Source organism: Dasypus novemcinctus, chromosome 14 (genome assembly GCF_030445035.2).
Source record: "Dasypus novemcinctus isolate mDasNov1 chromosome 14, mDasNov1.1.hap2, whole genome shotgun sequence".
Classification (NCBI taxonomy): Eukaryota; Metazoa; Chordata; class Mammalia; order Cingulata; family Dasypodidae; genus Dasypus; species Dasypus novemcinctus.
This window is the reverse complement of record NC_080686.1, coordinates 44,411,580-44,430,148: the sequence shown is the minus strand read 5'-3', so window position 1 is coordinate 44,430,148 and position 18,569 is coordinate 44,411,580. Positions and strand designations below refer to the sequence as shown.

The 18,569-nt window shown below is 38.8% G+C and overlaps 1 protein-coding gene across 1 annotated transcript in view; it reads left to right on the top strand.

Annotated features, from left to right (window-relative positions):
• The window catches only part of SNX16 (sorting nexin 16), a 54,898-nt gene that overhangs the window by 4,118 nt on the left and 32,211 nt on the right, over positions 1-18,569 (top strand). The window contains exon 3 of the mRNA XM_004479117.5: positions 7,200-7,286. Coding sequence (XP_004479174.2) covers positions 7,200-7,286 — 87 coding nt within the window. The remainder of the gene's footprint in view (positions 1-7,199; positions 7,287-18,569) is intronic.

Here is an 18,569-nt window from a genome sequence, read left to right as displayed (position 1 = left end):
AATGACGTGGCCCAGTCAAAGCCCTGATCATAACTGAATCATGCTCCAGTTCAGATCAGTTTACAAACATAATCCAATATTTATTTTTGGAACTCATAACTATGTCAAACTGCTTTACTTTCAAGAATAATGATTTGGTTTTAAGCACCTTTTCCTCAGATATAGTGCAGTCTAGTTATGGTTTCCTTTTGGGTTTAGAAATACTGTACTTCAGAAACAGATTCCTGTCTGAGTAAGGATGGTGGTAATGTAGCTGGGTGAAAGTAGATGGATGAATGCACCTTTTCTTTTCTGTTTCTAAACCAAAGTAGGGTCTTCTGCTTCTCTCTTGGTATATGGACAGCTTAGGGACCTGTCTTCTCAAAGTGAGCATTCCAGGATACAAACAAAAGAAACCTAGTAAGCGAGAAGAATATCCTGCAGTGAGTTATCCCTCTTTAATTTCTACTAATTGTCCCACTTGCTCTAAGAGCATGCGCTATACTGTTTTCACAAAACTCAAAACCAACATAATTGCTTGGAAGGGACATGGATGGCTTATCTCACTCCTTATGAATTCCTGTCTCTCAGGAATGTTAAAGTAACCCAGTGCTGATGATAAATTCCATCTAAGTCTGTCTAGAAAAGATAGAAATGGTCTCATGAGCAGTTTTGCAGAAAGGAAAAGTACAGGTTTGTACAAATTGCTGGCTTAAACCTTGTGTGATATGATTACAAAATGAGAGCTTTGATTTTATTCTTATATATTTTACACCAAGTGAAATAAGGGAGTGAAAGTCATTTTGTGGAATCTGCACCAGGGAGCAGGAGTCTTGCCCCTGAGTCCCCTATTTCCAGGATGAGAGTAGGAAAATCCACCCATGCTTAATTTTAACATTAGTGTCGAGGCTCACTATTTCTCCCAGCTCAGATTTCATCTGTTTTTGTTGTTGTTGTTGTCTGACCATTATTCACTGTAACCCTCATGCTTTGAGCTCTTTTAAATAAAGACATTTAGTGTTCTATTTCTTGGAATGATCAGAAAAATTCTTTGTCTCAACTTTCAGCTGTTCTGTGGCAAAACTTTATTTATTTGCCCCTTTATTCCTGTTGGATTCTTTCTTTGTACAGGTAGCTCTAAATCCTATGCTGAACCCTTTTTGATTATTTCTCCTCTTGAAGAAATGATAGATTGTCCCAGATTAGGAAATTGTAGGTGTGTGTGTACATGTATATGTGTGTGCCTATGTGTGTTCGTTTTGTGCGCTAAGGGAGTTTCTCTGTTCCTGTATCTTGCCTGCACTGGAGTTAAGTATTTTTTCCCACACTTCAGCTGACCAAGATGGGCAGTGTGTGGTGCACACATACTCTCCCTCACCTGCAGCTTGGTTGGTTTTAAAGACAGAGGGACTGTGAAACATCTCATCAAGGCCTTTTTCTCATCCAGGTCCTATCCATAGTCCATCCATTGTCTAATGTAAATTGTACCGTTATTAAAAATTATCACGTTTTTGTATTATTAAGAATGATTTTTAAAATGTACTGATTATGAAATTTCCTTAGAACTGCACAAGATTAGAATGTTGAGGCTGTCTTATTTTGTGCAGGATTCTATGACAAAAATTAGGTTCCAAAATATTCTGTAGTATTCAAAGAGAATGTATTTACCTGAATAAAAATATCCGAATACAATAGAAGTCTGTTCTTTCAGAAATTAAAAGGGTCAGCAGCTTTTTTTCCTCTTTTCTTTTTTTAAAAAGTTTATTGAAGTATTTCACTCGTACATAAACATACATAAACAATAAGTGTACGGTAATAATTGTGAACTTACAAAACAAACATGTATGACATCATACAGGACTCTTGAATCTCACCCTACTACCAATACCTTGCATTGTTGTTGAACATGTTTAAGTAATGATTAAAGAGCATTATAAAAATATTACTACTAACCAAAGTATTTTCCCCATCCCACTCTATTATTATTATTATCATTACATCATTTGTATATGAACATACATAAACAATAAATGTACAGTAAAAATTGTACAAACCAAACATGCATAGCACGGTACAAGGGTTCCAACACCTTTACCACAATAGATGATTTAAAGTCTGGAGATGAGAGTTTGCTTTTCCTTTGTAAGATGTTTCTGGCTATTCAGGACCCCTTAGCCTTCCAAATAAATTTGATAATCTTGTTTTCAATTTATTTTTAAAATGCTGGTGGAATTTTTATTGGGATTGCATTAAATCTGTGTATCAATTTCAATAAAATTGACATCTTAATGATATTTAGTCTTCCAATCCATATGAGTGTGGAATGTTCTTCCAGTTATTTAGGCCTTTTTGATTTCTTTTAACACAGAGTTGCAGTTTTCTGAATACAAGTGCTTTACACCATTAAGTTAAGTTTATTCCTGACTATTTTAGTTTTATCTGTTATATTTTATTTTTACCACTCTTTTGATACTTTTAGTTACTTTAATTGATATAATCTTCATTTCTAGACTCTCTTCCAGGCCTCTCCTTCCTGTCTTTTCTTTTTAGGCTCTAGCACACCCTTTAGTATTTCCTGAAAATCTGGTCTCTTACTTTGAAATTCTCTCAGTTTCTGTTTATCTTGAATATCTAAACTCACCCTCATTTCTGAAAGATAGTCTTGCTGGATATAAGATTCTTGGCTGAAAGTTTTTCTCTTGTAGTATCTTAAATATATCATACCACTGTCCTCTTGCCTTCATGGTTTCTGGTGAGAAATCAGCACTTAATCTTATTGGGTATCCCTTATATGTTATGCATTGCTTTTCTCTTGCTGTTCTCAGAATTCTCTTTGTCTTTGGCATTTGACATTCTGATTAGTATGTGCCTCGGAGCTCGTCTATTCGGATTTTTTCGGATGGGAGTATGTTACATTTCTTGACATGGATATCTATGTCCTTCAATAGGGTTGGGAAATTTTCTACCATTATTTCTTCAACTATTCCTTCTTCCCCTTTTCCCTTCTCTTCTCCTTCTGGGACACCCATGATATGTATGTTTGCACGTCTCTTGCTGTTACTTAGTTCTCTGAGACCTCGTTCAATTTTTCCACTCTTCATCTGTTCTTTTGTATGTTCACTTTCAGAGGCCATTTCTTCAAGCTCACCAATCCTTTCTTCTGCCTCCTCAAATCTGCTATTATATGATTCCAGTGTATTTTTAATTTCATTTATTGTGCCTTTCATTGCCATAAGATATGCTATTTTTCCATGTATGCTTTCATATTCTTCTTTGTGCTCATTCAGTGTCTTCTTAATATCCTTAATCTCTTTTGCCATCTCATTGAATTTATCAAGGAGATTTGTTTGAACATCTGTGATTAGTTGTCTCAGCCTCTTTATATGTCATCTGGAGGCTTATCTTGTTCCTTTGACTGGGCCATATCTTCCTGTTTCTTAGTGTGTGGATTGTAATTTTTTGTTGGTGTGTTGGCATCTGGCTTACTGGAGTATTTATTCTGGATGTAGTTTTTCTCCTTAGTTAGGGCTTCCTGCCCTTTCTACCTTGCTGGTAGTGTAGTAGGAGCCAAGGATATAGTTGGTGCTATAAGCTGTGGGAGTTCAGGCTGCCCTCATTGCCCCAGGGACCGATGAAGCTTCTCCCAACTTTCTTCTTTGCCAGGGGTAGGGACAGAGTCACAGCTATGTGGAATAATCCAAGTCGTGCAGGCCTAGATTGCAGTTGCCCTGAAAGACTGATTAAGCTTCACACCCCTTTCTCCCCTGCCCGGGGCAGGGATGCAGCTGCAGGTGTAGGCAGCAGTCTTATCTAGTACGGGTCCAAGATGACTGTAGTTGCCCCAGTAGACTTCTGATTATTTAGTCTTTGCCAGCCAAATGTACCTGCAGTTACCTGGATAGGCTGGTGCAGGGCCCGCTAGCTTTCACCCTGCTAGATCAGCTGCAGGCCTGTCTGGGTGAAAGAAACTGGTCCCTCCCATCACTGATTTTCTGTCAGCCGGGCTTCCCCTCATGCTGAGTGCAGAGTCAAAGTGGGAGCTATCAGCATCTTTTTGACTTGGACAGGTTTCAAACTTTAGCTGTTCTTAGGGTTTTACTTTAGCCAGCCACATTTACTAATCAGTAGCCAAAATCATGGCCAACCTTCTCTTCCTCCCCTGTTTTTGGGAAACGGAGCTTCAAATTCCAGCCACAGAATAGCTCCTGGGACAGTTTGTGCTGTCAAAATAGAATGATCACCAGCCTCCACGGCATGACCTGTAATTTCCCAGAGAGGCTGGTGTAGATCCCCTCACCTTCCTCCCTGCCAGTGGTGAGTCTGATCTGGATGGAAAGAAGCCAGTCCCCAACAGCACTGGGATTCTTAGTCCACCCTGCTTTCTCTCATGCCAGTTGTAAAGTTAAAGATAGTGGCTACCAGCCTCTTTCTTACTTGGACAGTGTCAAATTTCTGCTGTTCTTAGGAGTGTTCTTTAGCCCACCAAACTTACAAATCAGTAGCTGAAGTTGTTCCTCAACCATCTCTTTCTCTCCCATTTTTGGTAAATGGACCTTCCAATTCCAGCTGCAGAATAGCTCCCAAGGCAGCTTGTACCTCCAGTGGAGGATGGGCACTGGCCTCTGTGACTTGGAGTGCTCTACTTATAAATCTTCTCTGCAAATGTGCAGTCTCCTCTTTCCATTCCTTCAGGGATGTTGCAGGATGCTCTTCTGGTCTCCTGGAACCCCCAAATAGGTGCTTCAGATAGCTCTGGGTGTTTGCTAACTGCCCTGTAGCAGGAGCTGACTCTAGGAGCCCCTTACTCCGCCTCCATCTTGCTGGTTGTCTAACTGCCCATCTATTTTAATTCTAGGTACCCCATGCTCTACTAGCCGAGTACTAGAGTAGACTAGTACATCTCTGCGAGTCACACTATTTTGATTGCTGCTTTGAGTTTCTGTCTATTAGGTAGCCAGGTCCACCTTGTCTTCGGCAATTAAGTGCTGCCACTTGGCTTCTGCCAGCATTGGATCTGATCATCTCCATTGTGTTTAATTATCCAGATTCAGTGACAGCAGTTCCCACAGTAATTTCTCACCTGCACAGACACGTGACCACAGAGCTCTTCAGGGGTGACAGAATTAGTCTCACAAATTTATTCCTCATAGTTCTGGTGAAAATTGTGTCCTATGGACATTCCTGGGTCAGGTGAGCAGGTCTTATATGATAAATCCAATCACTCTGAACATTTGGATCCCCTCATTTACATTATACCAGGGCAGTTCTTGGATTTCTAGTTCAGATAATGTAGACCACGTTTTGGCCCATGTTTTAGCCAACCACTTGAACAAACTGTTAGAACTGTTTCTACCCCTCTAGTTACAGCATTGAATGCAGAATATCTGCTTAGTGGGCCCATATCAATATATTCAACCCAATCCAACTTTATATTCCTTCCACCATTATCCCCAAAACCTTAACATCTGTTCCCACACATATTTCCCTTACTTCTGTCTATATAAATTGGAAAAATAATACAGTTATTTTGTAATGTAGCATACTTCCTCTGATCACACTTTGTACCTCATCTTTGGGGGCCTGTTAGGACTTTACTCTAACTATAGGTCTGGAAGAAAAGATGGGTGGGGGGTGGTTCGTGAGTAGAATTAGAAGTGTCTTGCAGTCATTACCTCATGGCATTCCATTGCAGTTTCATCTGGTGAAGCAAGATTAATCTCTTCAGATAGAGAAATGAAGGCTATTTGCTCAGGGGAGGTGGTTACAAGTTATTAGGCACAGCAGGGTAAATCTCTTCAGGTGGAGATTGGTTGGTAGAATCCTCAGGGCAGACCATAACAGGTTTAACTGCAAAAACTTGACAGAACCTAGGGTTTTGCTTTACCCACTGCCATCATATCAACCCTTATGTCCCATTCCAGTTTTCATGATCCCATTCCTTTCCACTTAAATACCCTCACTGTAACAGCAGACAGCCTGCAATGTTGGGAATTTAGTTTACATTGTAATTCAGCCACTTGCACTATGAGATGCTGGGTCTGGTTTTCAGCTCCATAAAATAAGATTTTCTTTAGGACACACATAGAAACTTTCATGTCCTTCTTATGGCTCTTAAGTTGCAAATATGAAGTCTTGAGCCCATTTATAACTATCCAGCACATTTCAGAACAACCATGCAATTTAATTATACTATTTATCTCCATAAAACTCTGTTAAGGTGTCAAAAACACTTTCACCCAGAGTGTTGCCTTTTATAAGTATTTCAGTAGCTACTATATTGTTCAGCACAGCTTTAGAACTACAAATGAAAGTAATTGAACAGCAGAATTTAAGAGGAAAAGTTACTCTTTTGAACAGTTTCATTTATTCATCAGAGATTTATTAAGTACCTCATATGTGCCATATATTTAGCTTAAACCAAAGCATTGCACCAAAAACTAATAGGAGATAGTTCTCTGGGAGTCTGTCATAAATAGAACTTCCTATATAAATTCTAAAAATTATTTTAAAAAGTACTTAGTCTGTCATATTATATGCTGTTTAAAATACTGACTTACTTCAACCCGGTTTTCTGTTCAGTAGCCTAGATAATTTTACATCATTACAGAAATGTAAAATCTTACCTAATATGGATATTTAGTTTATATTTCAGTCTTGAAATAATAACATTAAACTTATTTGAAAAGCTTGCTTGGTATTTATTGGATTTAAACATTATATTGTTCATATAGGACAAGAGTGGGCTATTTTTCAGTTTTGCAAGTATGAGTGATTCTATTATCAATTTTAGAATATGTTGATATAAAACATTTTGAAAGCTAATGAGTTCATTATTTGTGTGCATAAAAAAGCATTTTGTCTCATTTGTCATATTAATGTTTCTTAAAAAGTTCTTGCTTTTGGTACCTACTGTACATATAATTTCTGATATTTTTATATCATAATTTTTATAATACCGCTTGGTGATCATGTCTTAAAGACTAAATAATATTCATAGATGTTGACGTCAAACTTTAGAATTTGACTATTGAATGCATCCTTAATAGTGAAAGAATTCCTTAAAATCATCCTAACTTTAACCCTTACATAATAAGTTTAAAAGAAAAGATCGAAAAAAATATGCAATTGGGTTTTAAAATATCCTTATGTGTCTATATGTATACACACACACATATTTTTTTTAATTTTATTATGTTTTCCTCTCTTCTCTCTCTGCACAGGTATATAAAATACTAGTAAAGAAAACCCTGGAAGAAAGCTGGGTAGTTTTCAGAAGATATACTGACTTCTCTAGGCTTAATGACAAAGTAAGTAATAAATCCAACACTTTTCAATTTTTCTGTTCCTTACACTTTCTCTGTTAAACTTGTGGGGTTTTTTGCTTTTTAATATATGAGTCAAATCAAATTTGCTAGCTCATAAGAAAATTAAATGTTTTTATTTCACGTTAATAACTTATAGTCCCATTTCTATATATAGCTTCATTTTTCTGAAAAATATTATTAGTGTAAAAATGTGAACCTTAAAAGTGCTAAAAGAAAATATAAGTGATTATGTACATAATCATGTGGATTTGGAAAAGATGTAGTCAAATTGATTATAAGAAAATGACCACAAAATATTTTTAAATATTGTTCGTTTTATAGTGCTTCATAACAGATTAGTAGAAACTTAGTGGCATAAAGCCACACCCATTCATTGTCTCATGGGTAAGGTGGGCTCAGCTGGTTTTGCAGCTTAGGGTTTCATAAGGTCAAAATCAAACTATCATCCAGGCTGGGCACTTTTCCAGAGGCTCTGAGGAAGAATTCTTCCAAGTTCATTCAGGCTGTTTACAGAATTTAGTTCCTTACAGTTGTGTGGACCTTGGACCAAGGTCTCCAGTCCTTGCACCTAGCCCCTTCATCTTCAAAGCCAGCCATAACACATCAAATTACTCATGTACTTTGAATCTGACTTCCACTTCTGCCACCAGCCAGGGGAAACTATGTTTTTAAAGAGTTCCTGTGATAAGATTTGGCTCAACTGAATAATCTCCCTATTTTAAGGTCAAGGGATTATCAACTTTAATTATATCTGCAAAATCCCATCTGCTGTGAAACCTAGCAAAATCACAAAAGCAACATTGGGGCAAAAGTCATAGCCATCTATAATTTTGCCTGTTGTATGTATAAAGTAAACAGAAGCATTAATAATAAATCTCAATATATAAAGAGCTCTTAAAAATAAATAACATGGGAAGCAGATGTGGCTCAAGCAATTGGGCTCCTATCTACTATATAGGAGGTCCAGGGTTTGATATCCAGGGCCTCCTGGTGAAGGCGAGCTGGCCCATGCAGAGTACTGCCCTACACAGCGGTGCTGGCCCACAAGGACAGATGATGCAGCTAAAAGAGACACACAGGAGAGACAATAAGAGACGCAGCAGACTAGGGAGCTCAGGTGGCACATGAGAATGATAGCCTCTCTCCCACTCCAGAAGATCCCAGGATTGGTTCCCGGAGCCCCTAATGAGAATACAAGCAGACACAGAAGAACACACAGCGAATAGACACAGAGAGCAGACAATGGAGGGAGGGGGGAGAAATAAATAAATAAATGACAAAAAGAGTGAACACAAAAGTAGAAAATACAACAAATTATATAAACAGGGTAATTCATGTAAAAATATAAATTACTGAAAATTTTGAAAAATTTTAAGTGTCATAAGTACTCCCAGAAAAGAAAATTAAGAAACAACTTTACCTAACAAGTTGACAAGCATTTATGTTAGAATTTTGAAGCTCCCAAGAGGACACCCTAAAGTTTTGCATCATTTTGACTCACTAGTGTTTCTGGGATCTATCCTGTATAAGCAGCTGTAAATATGGGAAACTTTTAGTTCTAAGGATACTTATCATGGTTTTTATTTTATTGTTATACTGTTTGTTTGTATTTTACTTTTTTTTTTAACTTGTTTTGTTTTTTGGGGCTTTGTTTGTTTGTTTGTTTGAGGTACTGGGGGCTGGGGATTGAAGCCAGGACCCTGTATGTGGGAAGCCGGCACTCAACCACTGAGCCACATCAGCTCCCCTTTTTTTTACTTGTTTTTAGTTAAAAATTGGAACCAATGTATATTTCCAGTAATAACGGATTGAGTAAATGAATTGCATTTAGAGTATAGTGGAGAAAGAGCTATCCAGAGAGCAAAGGAAAATCAAATGGGGCAGAAGGAGGGTGGTTAGTATTTGAAAGCCAGAGAAAAACCATTTTTCCAAAAGAAGCCAGTGTTTAGTGTTGCTCCTGAGAAGCCAAATAAGATGACCTTACAACATCCAGAAATGACTCCCTAATTTTGACAGGTGTTTTAGTAGAGAAAACTTTACTGGACCTTTTCTCCCTTCTGTCATCTTCCTTCTCCTTTTTCCTTGAACCATCTAAAACTTCTAAAGTTAGCCTATTCTTAGCTAAACTATGTCCAAATATCAGGCATTTTCCCCCATTTCACAATAAAAAGATATAAGTAAAACATTGAGAGTCCCCTTGAATATATAAACTCTTTTTTAAATTTTTATTAATTTTTTTTTTAAGATTTTATTTATTCCTCCCCCCTGCCACCCCTACCCCCCATTCTTTGTTTGAATTCACGATTCGCTCTCAGTGTCCATTTGCTGCATGCTCTCCGTGTCTGCTCGTCTTCTCCAGGAGGCACCCAGAACCAAACCTGGGATCTCCCATGTGGTAGATAGGAGCTCAGTCACTTGAGCCACATCTGCTTCCAGAAACTCTTGATGATACAGTGATGCACAGCTTGCAGGAGTACAGCCATGAATAGTAGGTTATTCTGCATATTCTTCTTCAAAGCTCACAAGCTTCTGCTTGTGTAGATCACAGAAGTAGATCAAAGCAGAACATTTCTGTGAGGTGAAATATTGTTCTCAGCTAGTTTCAGGCAGCAGAGCATAGAGAGAGTGTGGGAATATTATCAGTTCATTGTCCTGACAAGCCTCTGAAAATCTGGGCCAGTTTCAACCAGGCATTCGTTCCTGACATTAAAAAGAATTTTCAGTGTAAGACCTCAAATGTCTGTCTCTTGAATCATACTTCTCTGTCCAGAACAGCCTTTAATAGGTAGTTCATAGCTGGCTTTTATCATAGATTGGCAGCATAAATTGCCTTTCCTCTTTCCAGGGATTTTTTTTTTTTTTTCATTTTACTCCTTCATTGGACCTTGTTTCCTATATCCCATGTTCCTTTTTCTTGACTTTGTCTTTATTTTTAGTATAACAAATTCTCCAGTACTTCTTGAGGAAGATTACATGTCAGATAGTGTTTTTCAGACTGTTGGTATCTAAAAATATCTTCATCTATACTCATACTTGAGTATGAGTATAGCCTAGGTATAGAAATTTAAGTTGGAAATAGTTTTTCTTCGGAATTTTGAAGGTATTAATCCATTGTATCTTGCTTTTAGTATTGCTATTGAGAAGTCCAAAGCCATTCTGATTCCTGAGCATTTGTATTTTTTTTTCCTTTGGAAGACTATAGAATCTTCTCTGTATGCCTGCTGTTCTGAAATTTACAATGCCTTATTGTAAGTTTGTTTTCTTCTTTTACTGTGTTCATTTAATCTGACAACTTGTGTCCTTCAGTTCAGACAACATCTTTAAATTACTTTATTAATGATATCTTCCCTCCTGTGTTCTCTATCCTGTCTTTCTGTAGCTTTTCATTCTTATAAATTAAACCTTTGTGACTGGTCTAATTTTCTTTCTCCCCTTTTATATTCTCTTTATCCTTTTTGTTATTTTGGTGGAGATTTTCATCTCTGTCTAAGAGAATCTTTTTTATTCTCTGAGTTTTCCTTTTTTTGTCATCCTATTCCTATTTCTGGAATATAATATCTTCGCTTTTTCAAGAGTTTTTATTTCTTTTGGGTTTTTTATGTTTTCCTTTTCTTGTGTAGTCTGTTTTTTCTGTATAATATTTTTTCTATTTGTCTTTATCTTCCATATTTGAGAACTACCTGTGTGTAGTAATTCTTGGTTGTCTGATTCTGATTAAAATTTGGGTACTGAAAGCCTGTTAGAATCTCATACTGCATGGGTGAGGCTTTTGTTGACTTTAAGCTTTACTGTGGGGAGGGGGGTTAAGTTATTTCAGTGTTTTTGGAGATCTTCCAAATTTTTGGATCTTCCTCTTGGATTGACCAAAATCTGTCCAGAGAAGTGCCTTCTAATCTGGCTGGTGCTGCCAGTTCCTAAGTAATTTGAGGACTTTGTAGTTTAGACTTAGTTGACAGAGATTTTCCTACATTTCCGCTTTTCTTTTTTTTTTTTTCTTTTAAAGATTTATTTATTTCTCCCCTGCACCCTTTTTGTTTATGCTAACTGTCTGCTTTCTGTGTCTCTTTGTTGTGCTCATATTTTTAGGAGGCACCGGGAACCGAACCCAGAACCTCCCATGTGGGAAGGAGGCACGCAATCACTTGAGCCACTTCTACTCCCTGCTTGTTGTGTCTCTCATTGTGTTTCATCATTGTGTCTCTTCATTATATCATCTTGTTTCATCATTTTGTTGCATCAACTTGTCACACCAGCCAGTTGTGCTCCTTGCTGTCTTGCTTGTCTTCTTTAGGAGGCACCGGAAACCAAACGCATGACCTCCTGTACAATAGGCAGGTGCCCAACTGCATGAGCCACATTGCTTCCCTATTTCAGCTTTTCTTGATTCTACTAAGTCAAGTCAGTTCTCACTTTTCTGTCTACATTTTCATTTCCAAAATATCTTTTATGTTTTTTTGTTCTCCACTCTAGTTTTAGTGAGGCTTCAAAAAGAAACAGAATTAGTAAGTGTACTCAGTTCTTCATCTTACCCTTAAAAACATGGGCAATACTCTTTTGAAGCCTTGTGTATTCCCCAAAATGTAATTTGTTATTCAAAATAAAGTAATTGAGTAAGCATACTGTAATATAAAGATTCTGTGAACACTCAGTTATAGGACATCTCCCTCTTTTCCAAACAAAAGACTTTATTTTTTCTTCATGACTTTTTTTTTCATTGAGGACACTTCAAGTAACAAAATCCAAGGCTAAAAATATCTAGTTTAATTTGGAAATCAAATTAGTTGTTCTAGTTACTGTCTACTCTTGCTTATTTTTTCTTCACATACTTACAGAAATAAGTGGAACTTTATATGTCACAATTTCACTTCACAATTTACCCTTTGCTAATCTTTGTCCTACCTTATAACATTTGGTTTTACATTTAAACGTAGAAATGTGAATGTACATGATTTCCTCTCATAAATTCAGTCATTGAATATATATTGTTGACTACTTGTCATAGAGTAGGCAATATGCTAGACTTTGGGGATGCAACTATGAACAAGGCACCATCATTCCAGTCTAGTAAAATGGTTTTTGATCTTAGTGTACAATGGCCTCCGGAAAGCTTTAAAAAATCCTAATGCCCAGGCCACACCCTTACTAATTAATTCCAAATTTGTCAAAAGTGGGACACAAGCATTAATATTTATTAAAATTCCCTAAGTGATTGCAATGTATGGCCAAGGTTTAGAATCACTGGCCTGATAGGAGAATCCAAAATTAAACATTATTTACATTTTGATAAATATCATTAAGTTAATGAATGGTTTGGGAATGTGAGTCAGATGGTCTTTTCCAAAAAAAAACCACAGCAGTATTTCAGTCCACATGCTGTTCCAGACTCTTGCCATTCCCCTTCAAGAGGTGAAGGCTGTTTCCCTTCCCCTTGAACCTGGGTGGCCTTGTGACTATGTAGACCAATAGAGGACATGTGATTTTCAAAGCTAGATCATGAAAAGTGTACAGTCCTCATAGCTTTCTCTCTCAGGGTACTCCCCTTTGAGCCCAGTCCGCATGCTGTGAGGAAGCCCAGGACATACAGACAGGCCATGTGAAGGCTTGTGGCTGATAGTGCCAGGTAAGGTCTCAGTCAGCAGCAACATCAACATGTGAGTGATTGAAACTTCAGGTGATTCTAGCTTCCAGCATTTGAGTCTTCCAGCTGAGGCCTTAAATTAATGTGGAGAAGAGTCATCCTCACTGAGACTTGTGTGAATTCTTAGCCCACACAATGCATGAAATTAATAAATGGTTGTTTTGCACCACTGAGTTTTACATGAATTTGTTATACCAGCCATAGTAACTTGAACAGAATTTTATTAGTTAGTTCTCTAGGGAAACAGAATATTATGTATATATGCAAATATTATGAAACTTTTCTATAGGAATAGGCTCATGCAACTATGGGGATGGGCAAGTCCAAATTCTATGGGCCAGCCCACAAGATGGGAACTCTGATGAAGGTTTTCAATGAATTCTCCAAGAGAAGCAGGCTGGTTGAAGTGGACTTGTAAATTCTCCCTTCTGACTCCTGAAATCTTTACTTTTCATTTTAAAGCCTTCACCTGATTGGATGAGACTTCTCACATTGTTGAAGACAGTTTTCTCAGTTGATTATAGATATAATCAGCCATGGAAGCAAACAATTTACTGATGACTTAAATCTGGAAATACTCTCCCAATAACAAACAAGCCAGTACTTGCTTGACCAAATAACTGGATACCATAACCTGGCCAAATAGACAAATGAACTTAACCATTGCAGTCTATTCGTTGTCAACTTGGCATACATACAACCTTAAACCATACCTAATCTCTAACTAAAAGTATTAACTCATATTTTCGCCTAACATTACTCAACTATCCTGCATACAACTGGAAATGCACTAACTTTCTCCAGAATAGGGTGCAAGTCCTTGGGTAATATTCACTCTTAAACTTGTTATCTTATAATGTAAATACTGTGACTTAAAGTTAATACAAATTATGTCATGATAGGGAGATAAGATGGAAGGAAAAATTATCTGCTTTATATATATATACAAACATAACAAAACAAGGAAGAAATATTCATAATGGTTACAGTCCTTGTTTCTGTAACTGATCATATGATTGTATCTCATTTTTATAGTTAACCGTCTTTCAGATGGCCATGGTTCTTTGCCTGGTGGGGTGACCCAAACCTTCATTCCTCAGGTTTCTGGGCCATTGGTAGCCCTGCCTGGATTGGGTTATTTCATTTTTCCACTAACTTTAATCAAAGCATGGTACTAAGAGGTGCCCTAGGACAGGTGTTCTAAACAAGGAGTCCTGAGCTTGAATTGAAATTCAAAAAACTTCATTCTTGTGGGGATGCGTTGGTGTGGGTGTGATATATTTATTAAATAATACATAGTATGCTGTGGACTTAGTAAGGAGTACATGGTTTTCACCTGACTGGCAAAGGAGTCTGTGTAACAAAAAAGGTTAAGAACCTCTGCCTAAGGGGATCTTCTGTATTCCAGGCAAACTCCCAAATATAGCTGCAGTCCTATTTACCCTGATAGTCAAGGTCAATCACCCCAGCCAGTAGAGTAATTCCCTTATTTGCCTGTTGATTCAGAGGCACAAGGAGCCCAAAGTGGTCAGGTGGCAGTCCCAACATTCATTTCAATGTAATTGTTGTGTCTTCTGCTGAAAGCACTCCTCCTTTTGGAACTAAGACCTTTGGAGCAGCAGAGCTTAAGTTTGCAAGGACAGGAAGCAGAAATTTTTCTAGTGAATCACTAGGGGTAATTTCTACTCCTCGATTCCTGAACCCATGAACACTGGATAAGGGAGAAACAGGACCACAGAGCAGATGCTGATTTAGAGCATATATAGCTTTCTAGAGAACAGTGCCTCAGCCCAGCAACGTATTGTCACCTTGTTGGCACTGTAATTGAGTCATCAAAAGAAATTCCACCACTCTATCAATCCAGTTGCTTCAGCATAATGGGGAATATGGTAAGATCAGTGATTTCTATGAGCATATGCCCATACCTGCATTTCATTTGTAGTGAAGTGGGATCCTTGTTCAGAAACAATGCTTGCAGAATACCATGACAGTAGATAAGGCATTCTGTAAGTCCACAGATGGTAGTTTTGGCAGAAGCATTGCATACAGGGAAAGCAAACCCCCACCTGGAATTTGTGTCTATTTCAATTAGAACAAAACACTACCCCAGCCACGATGGTAGTAGGCTGATCACCTTGGGGAGTAGTGCCATATCGGGGAATGAGTGTTGGTCTCTGCTGCTGGCAGATTATACTGAGCAGTGACTATAGAAGTGTCAGTCTTATTGGGTAGAATTCCATGTTGCTGAGCTCATAGATAACCTCCAGCCCTACCACCATTGCCATTTTCTTAATGAGCCCGTTGGGCAATGACAGGAGTGACTGGAAAAGGAGGCCAACTGGTATCCACAGAATGGGTCATCTTATCCAATTGATTATTAAAATCATACTTTGCCAAAGTCATCCTCTGGTGGGCATTCACATGGAACATGAGTATATTTTTTGCCCACTTAGAAAGCTCTTTCCACATACCTCTCCATAGACTCTTTTGTCATCACCAATTTTCTAATCATATCCCTTCCATGTCCCTGGCCATTCAGCCAACCATTGGCAGGTGTCTGAATCAATATACAAATGCATCTCCAGCCATTTGTGCTTCCAAGCAAAATGAACAGCCAAATGCATTTGCTCAAAGTTCCACCAACTGCAAGAATTTCCCTTCATCCCTGGTTTTCAAGGATGTCCCAAAAGAAGCTGTATGCTGCAGCAGTCCACTTGCAGTTGGTACCATGCACACCATCTGTAAACCAGAGTTTTTTCTTCCTCAGTCAATTGATACTAAAGAACTCCCCAAGAAGCCATAGCTCTGGACTGGGAAAGAGAAGATAATGTGGCAGGAATAGAAGCCATGGGCATTTGGGCCACTTCCTCATGTAACTTACTTGTGCCCTCAGGACTCACTGGAGCCTTAGCTTGTGTATACCATTTCCATTTCATGTTGGAGTGTTGCTGTGCATGCCCAACTTAATGGTTTGGTGAGTCATACAAATCCAGGTCATGATAGGCACTCAGGTCTCATGGTAACTTGGTGCCCCATGGTTAAATGTTGGGTCCCTCCTTAGGCCCATTAGCAGGTTGAAAGCTGTTTCCCAGAAGGAAAGTAGTTATCAGTAGAGGATGGAAAGTGTTTCCTCCAAAATCCTGAGGATCTGCATTGTGATTTTCCTATAGGGCGCTGCCAAAGCCTTCAGATAGCATCAGTTTGCCACTGACACTTCCAGCTTCATTGCATCTGCTGGATCACTGGGCTCAAGTTGCAGAGACCCTTATACAGCAACCTGAACCTGTTGCAGAGCCTCCTCTTATTCTGGTTCCCACTCAAAACTAGCATCTTTTAAGGTCAACTGGTAAATGAACCATGTAGAACAGCCAAAGAGAAAAATGCTGTCTCCAAAATTCAAAGAGGCCAACTTGGCATTGTGTATCTTTTTTGATTGAAGGTGGGGCCAGATACAGCAGTTTGTCTTTCAGCTTAAAACTGTTATCTCAGTATTCCCCGCATCACTGAACACCTAGAAATTTCACTGAAGTGGACAGACCCTATATTTTTGTTGGAATGATCTCCCATCCTCTGCCATGTATATGCCTTAGCAATAAGTTTACAGTAGTTACTACTTTTTGCTCACTATGTCTAATCAACATGATACCATCAAATCATTGGACCAGTGTGATGTCTTGTGGGAGGGAGAGACAATCAAGGTCACTGCAGACTAGTTATGACACAGGTCTGGAGTGTTGATATGCCCCTGAAGTAGTGAAGGTGTATTGCTAGTCTTGCCACCTGAAAGCAAACTGGTTTTGGTGATCTTTACTAAGAGCAATTGAGAAAAAAAAGCATTTGCCAGATCAATAACTGCATACCAGCTGTGTTGATTTGCTCAAGGAATGATACCACATCTGCAACAGCAGCTGCAATTAGAATCACCACCAGGTTAAGTTTTCGATAATCCGCTGTCATCCTCCAAGATCCACCTGTTTTCTGCATAGGCCAAATAGAGGAGAGTTAAATGGTGATGTGGAGGGAATCACCACCCTTGCCTCCACTCCTGGTACCAAAATCTATTTAGGATTCTCTGGAGAAACAGAACTGATAGGATGTGTGTGTGTGTGTGTGTGTGTATGAATGTATTTTGTGTGTGTATATATGTATATTATGTAAATATTAAGAGTTTTTTAATAAGAATTGGCTTACAAAATTGTAGAAAGGGACAAGTCCAAATTTCCGTAGTTCAGGCTGCAAGCTGGGAACTCTGATGAACACTTTTGATGAATTCCCAGGGAGAAGTTGACTGGCTGAAGTAGAGATGGAAATTCTCTCTTCTGACTTCTGAAATCATCACTTCTCCTTTAAAGACGTTCATCTGATTGGGTGAGATATCCTTCATTGTTGAAGGCCATCTCATCTCCTCAGTTTATTGTAGATGTAATCAGCCATGGGTGCAATCAATTGACTGATGATTTAAATCCAGGAAATATCCTTTCAGTAAAAATCAGGTAAGTGCTTGTTTGACCAAACAACTGGACTCCATAACCTGGTCAAGTAGACACAAGAATATAAAGTGAGACTTAACCAAGGCTAGAAGGTTGGAAAAGGCTTCCCAAGGAAAGTAAAATTAAAGCTGAAATGCAAAATGAATCATAAACCAAAATATGCTGAAACTGTTAAACTTGTCAAAGAAAACAAACATAGAAATCCTTGCAACATTGGGTCAAGCAAAGATTCATAGTATCTAAAAAAGTACAAGCCATAGCAGAAAAAAAATGATAATAACATTAAAAATAAATAGGACCTGCGCAGAGAACTGACACAACAAGATAATGCATCAAAAAAATAGACACAGAGGAGAGACAATGAGAGACACAACAAACCAGGGAGCTGAGGAGGCTCAACGATTGAGTGCCTCTCCCATGTCAGAAGTTCCTGGGATTGGTTCCCGATGCCTCCTAAAGAAGGATGAGAAGAGAAGATAAGCAGTCGTAGAAGAAGGCACATCAAGTGGACACAGAGAGTAGACAGTGCGTGTAAGTGGCAGGGGGGGTGTAAATAAATAAATATTTTAAAAATAAAAAAATAGCAGTTGTAGCTCAAGCAGTCAGGTGCCTGCCCCCCACATGGGAGGTCCTGGGTTCAGTGTCTGGTGTCTCATAAAGAAAATGAACAGATGCAACAATTTGACGCAATGAGCAGATGAAACAAGCAGGGAATGGATGTGGCTCAAGCAGTTGGGCAACTGCCTCCCACATGGGAGGTCCTGGGTTCCGTTTCCAGTGCTTCCTAAAGAAGACAAGCAGAGGGAAGCAGACTTGGCCCAGTGGATAGGGTGTCTGTCTACCACATGGGAGGCCCACGGTTCAAATCCCAGGCCTCCTTGACCCATGTGGAGCTGGCCTATACGCAGTGCTGATGCGCGCAAGGAGTGCCATGCCACGCAGGGGTGCCCCCTGCGTAGGGGAGTCCCACATGCAAGGAGTGCGCCCCATAGGGAGAGCCACCCAGCATGAAAGAAAGTGCAGCCTGCCCAGGAGTGGCGCTGCACACACACACAGCTGATGCAGCAAGATGACGCAACAAAAAGAAACACAGATTCCCATGCCGCTGACGACAACAGAAAGCGGACAAAAAAAGAA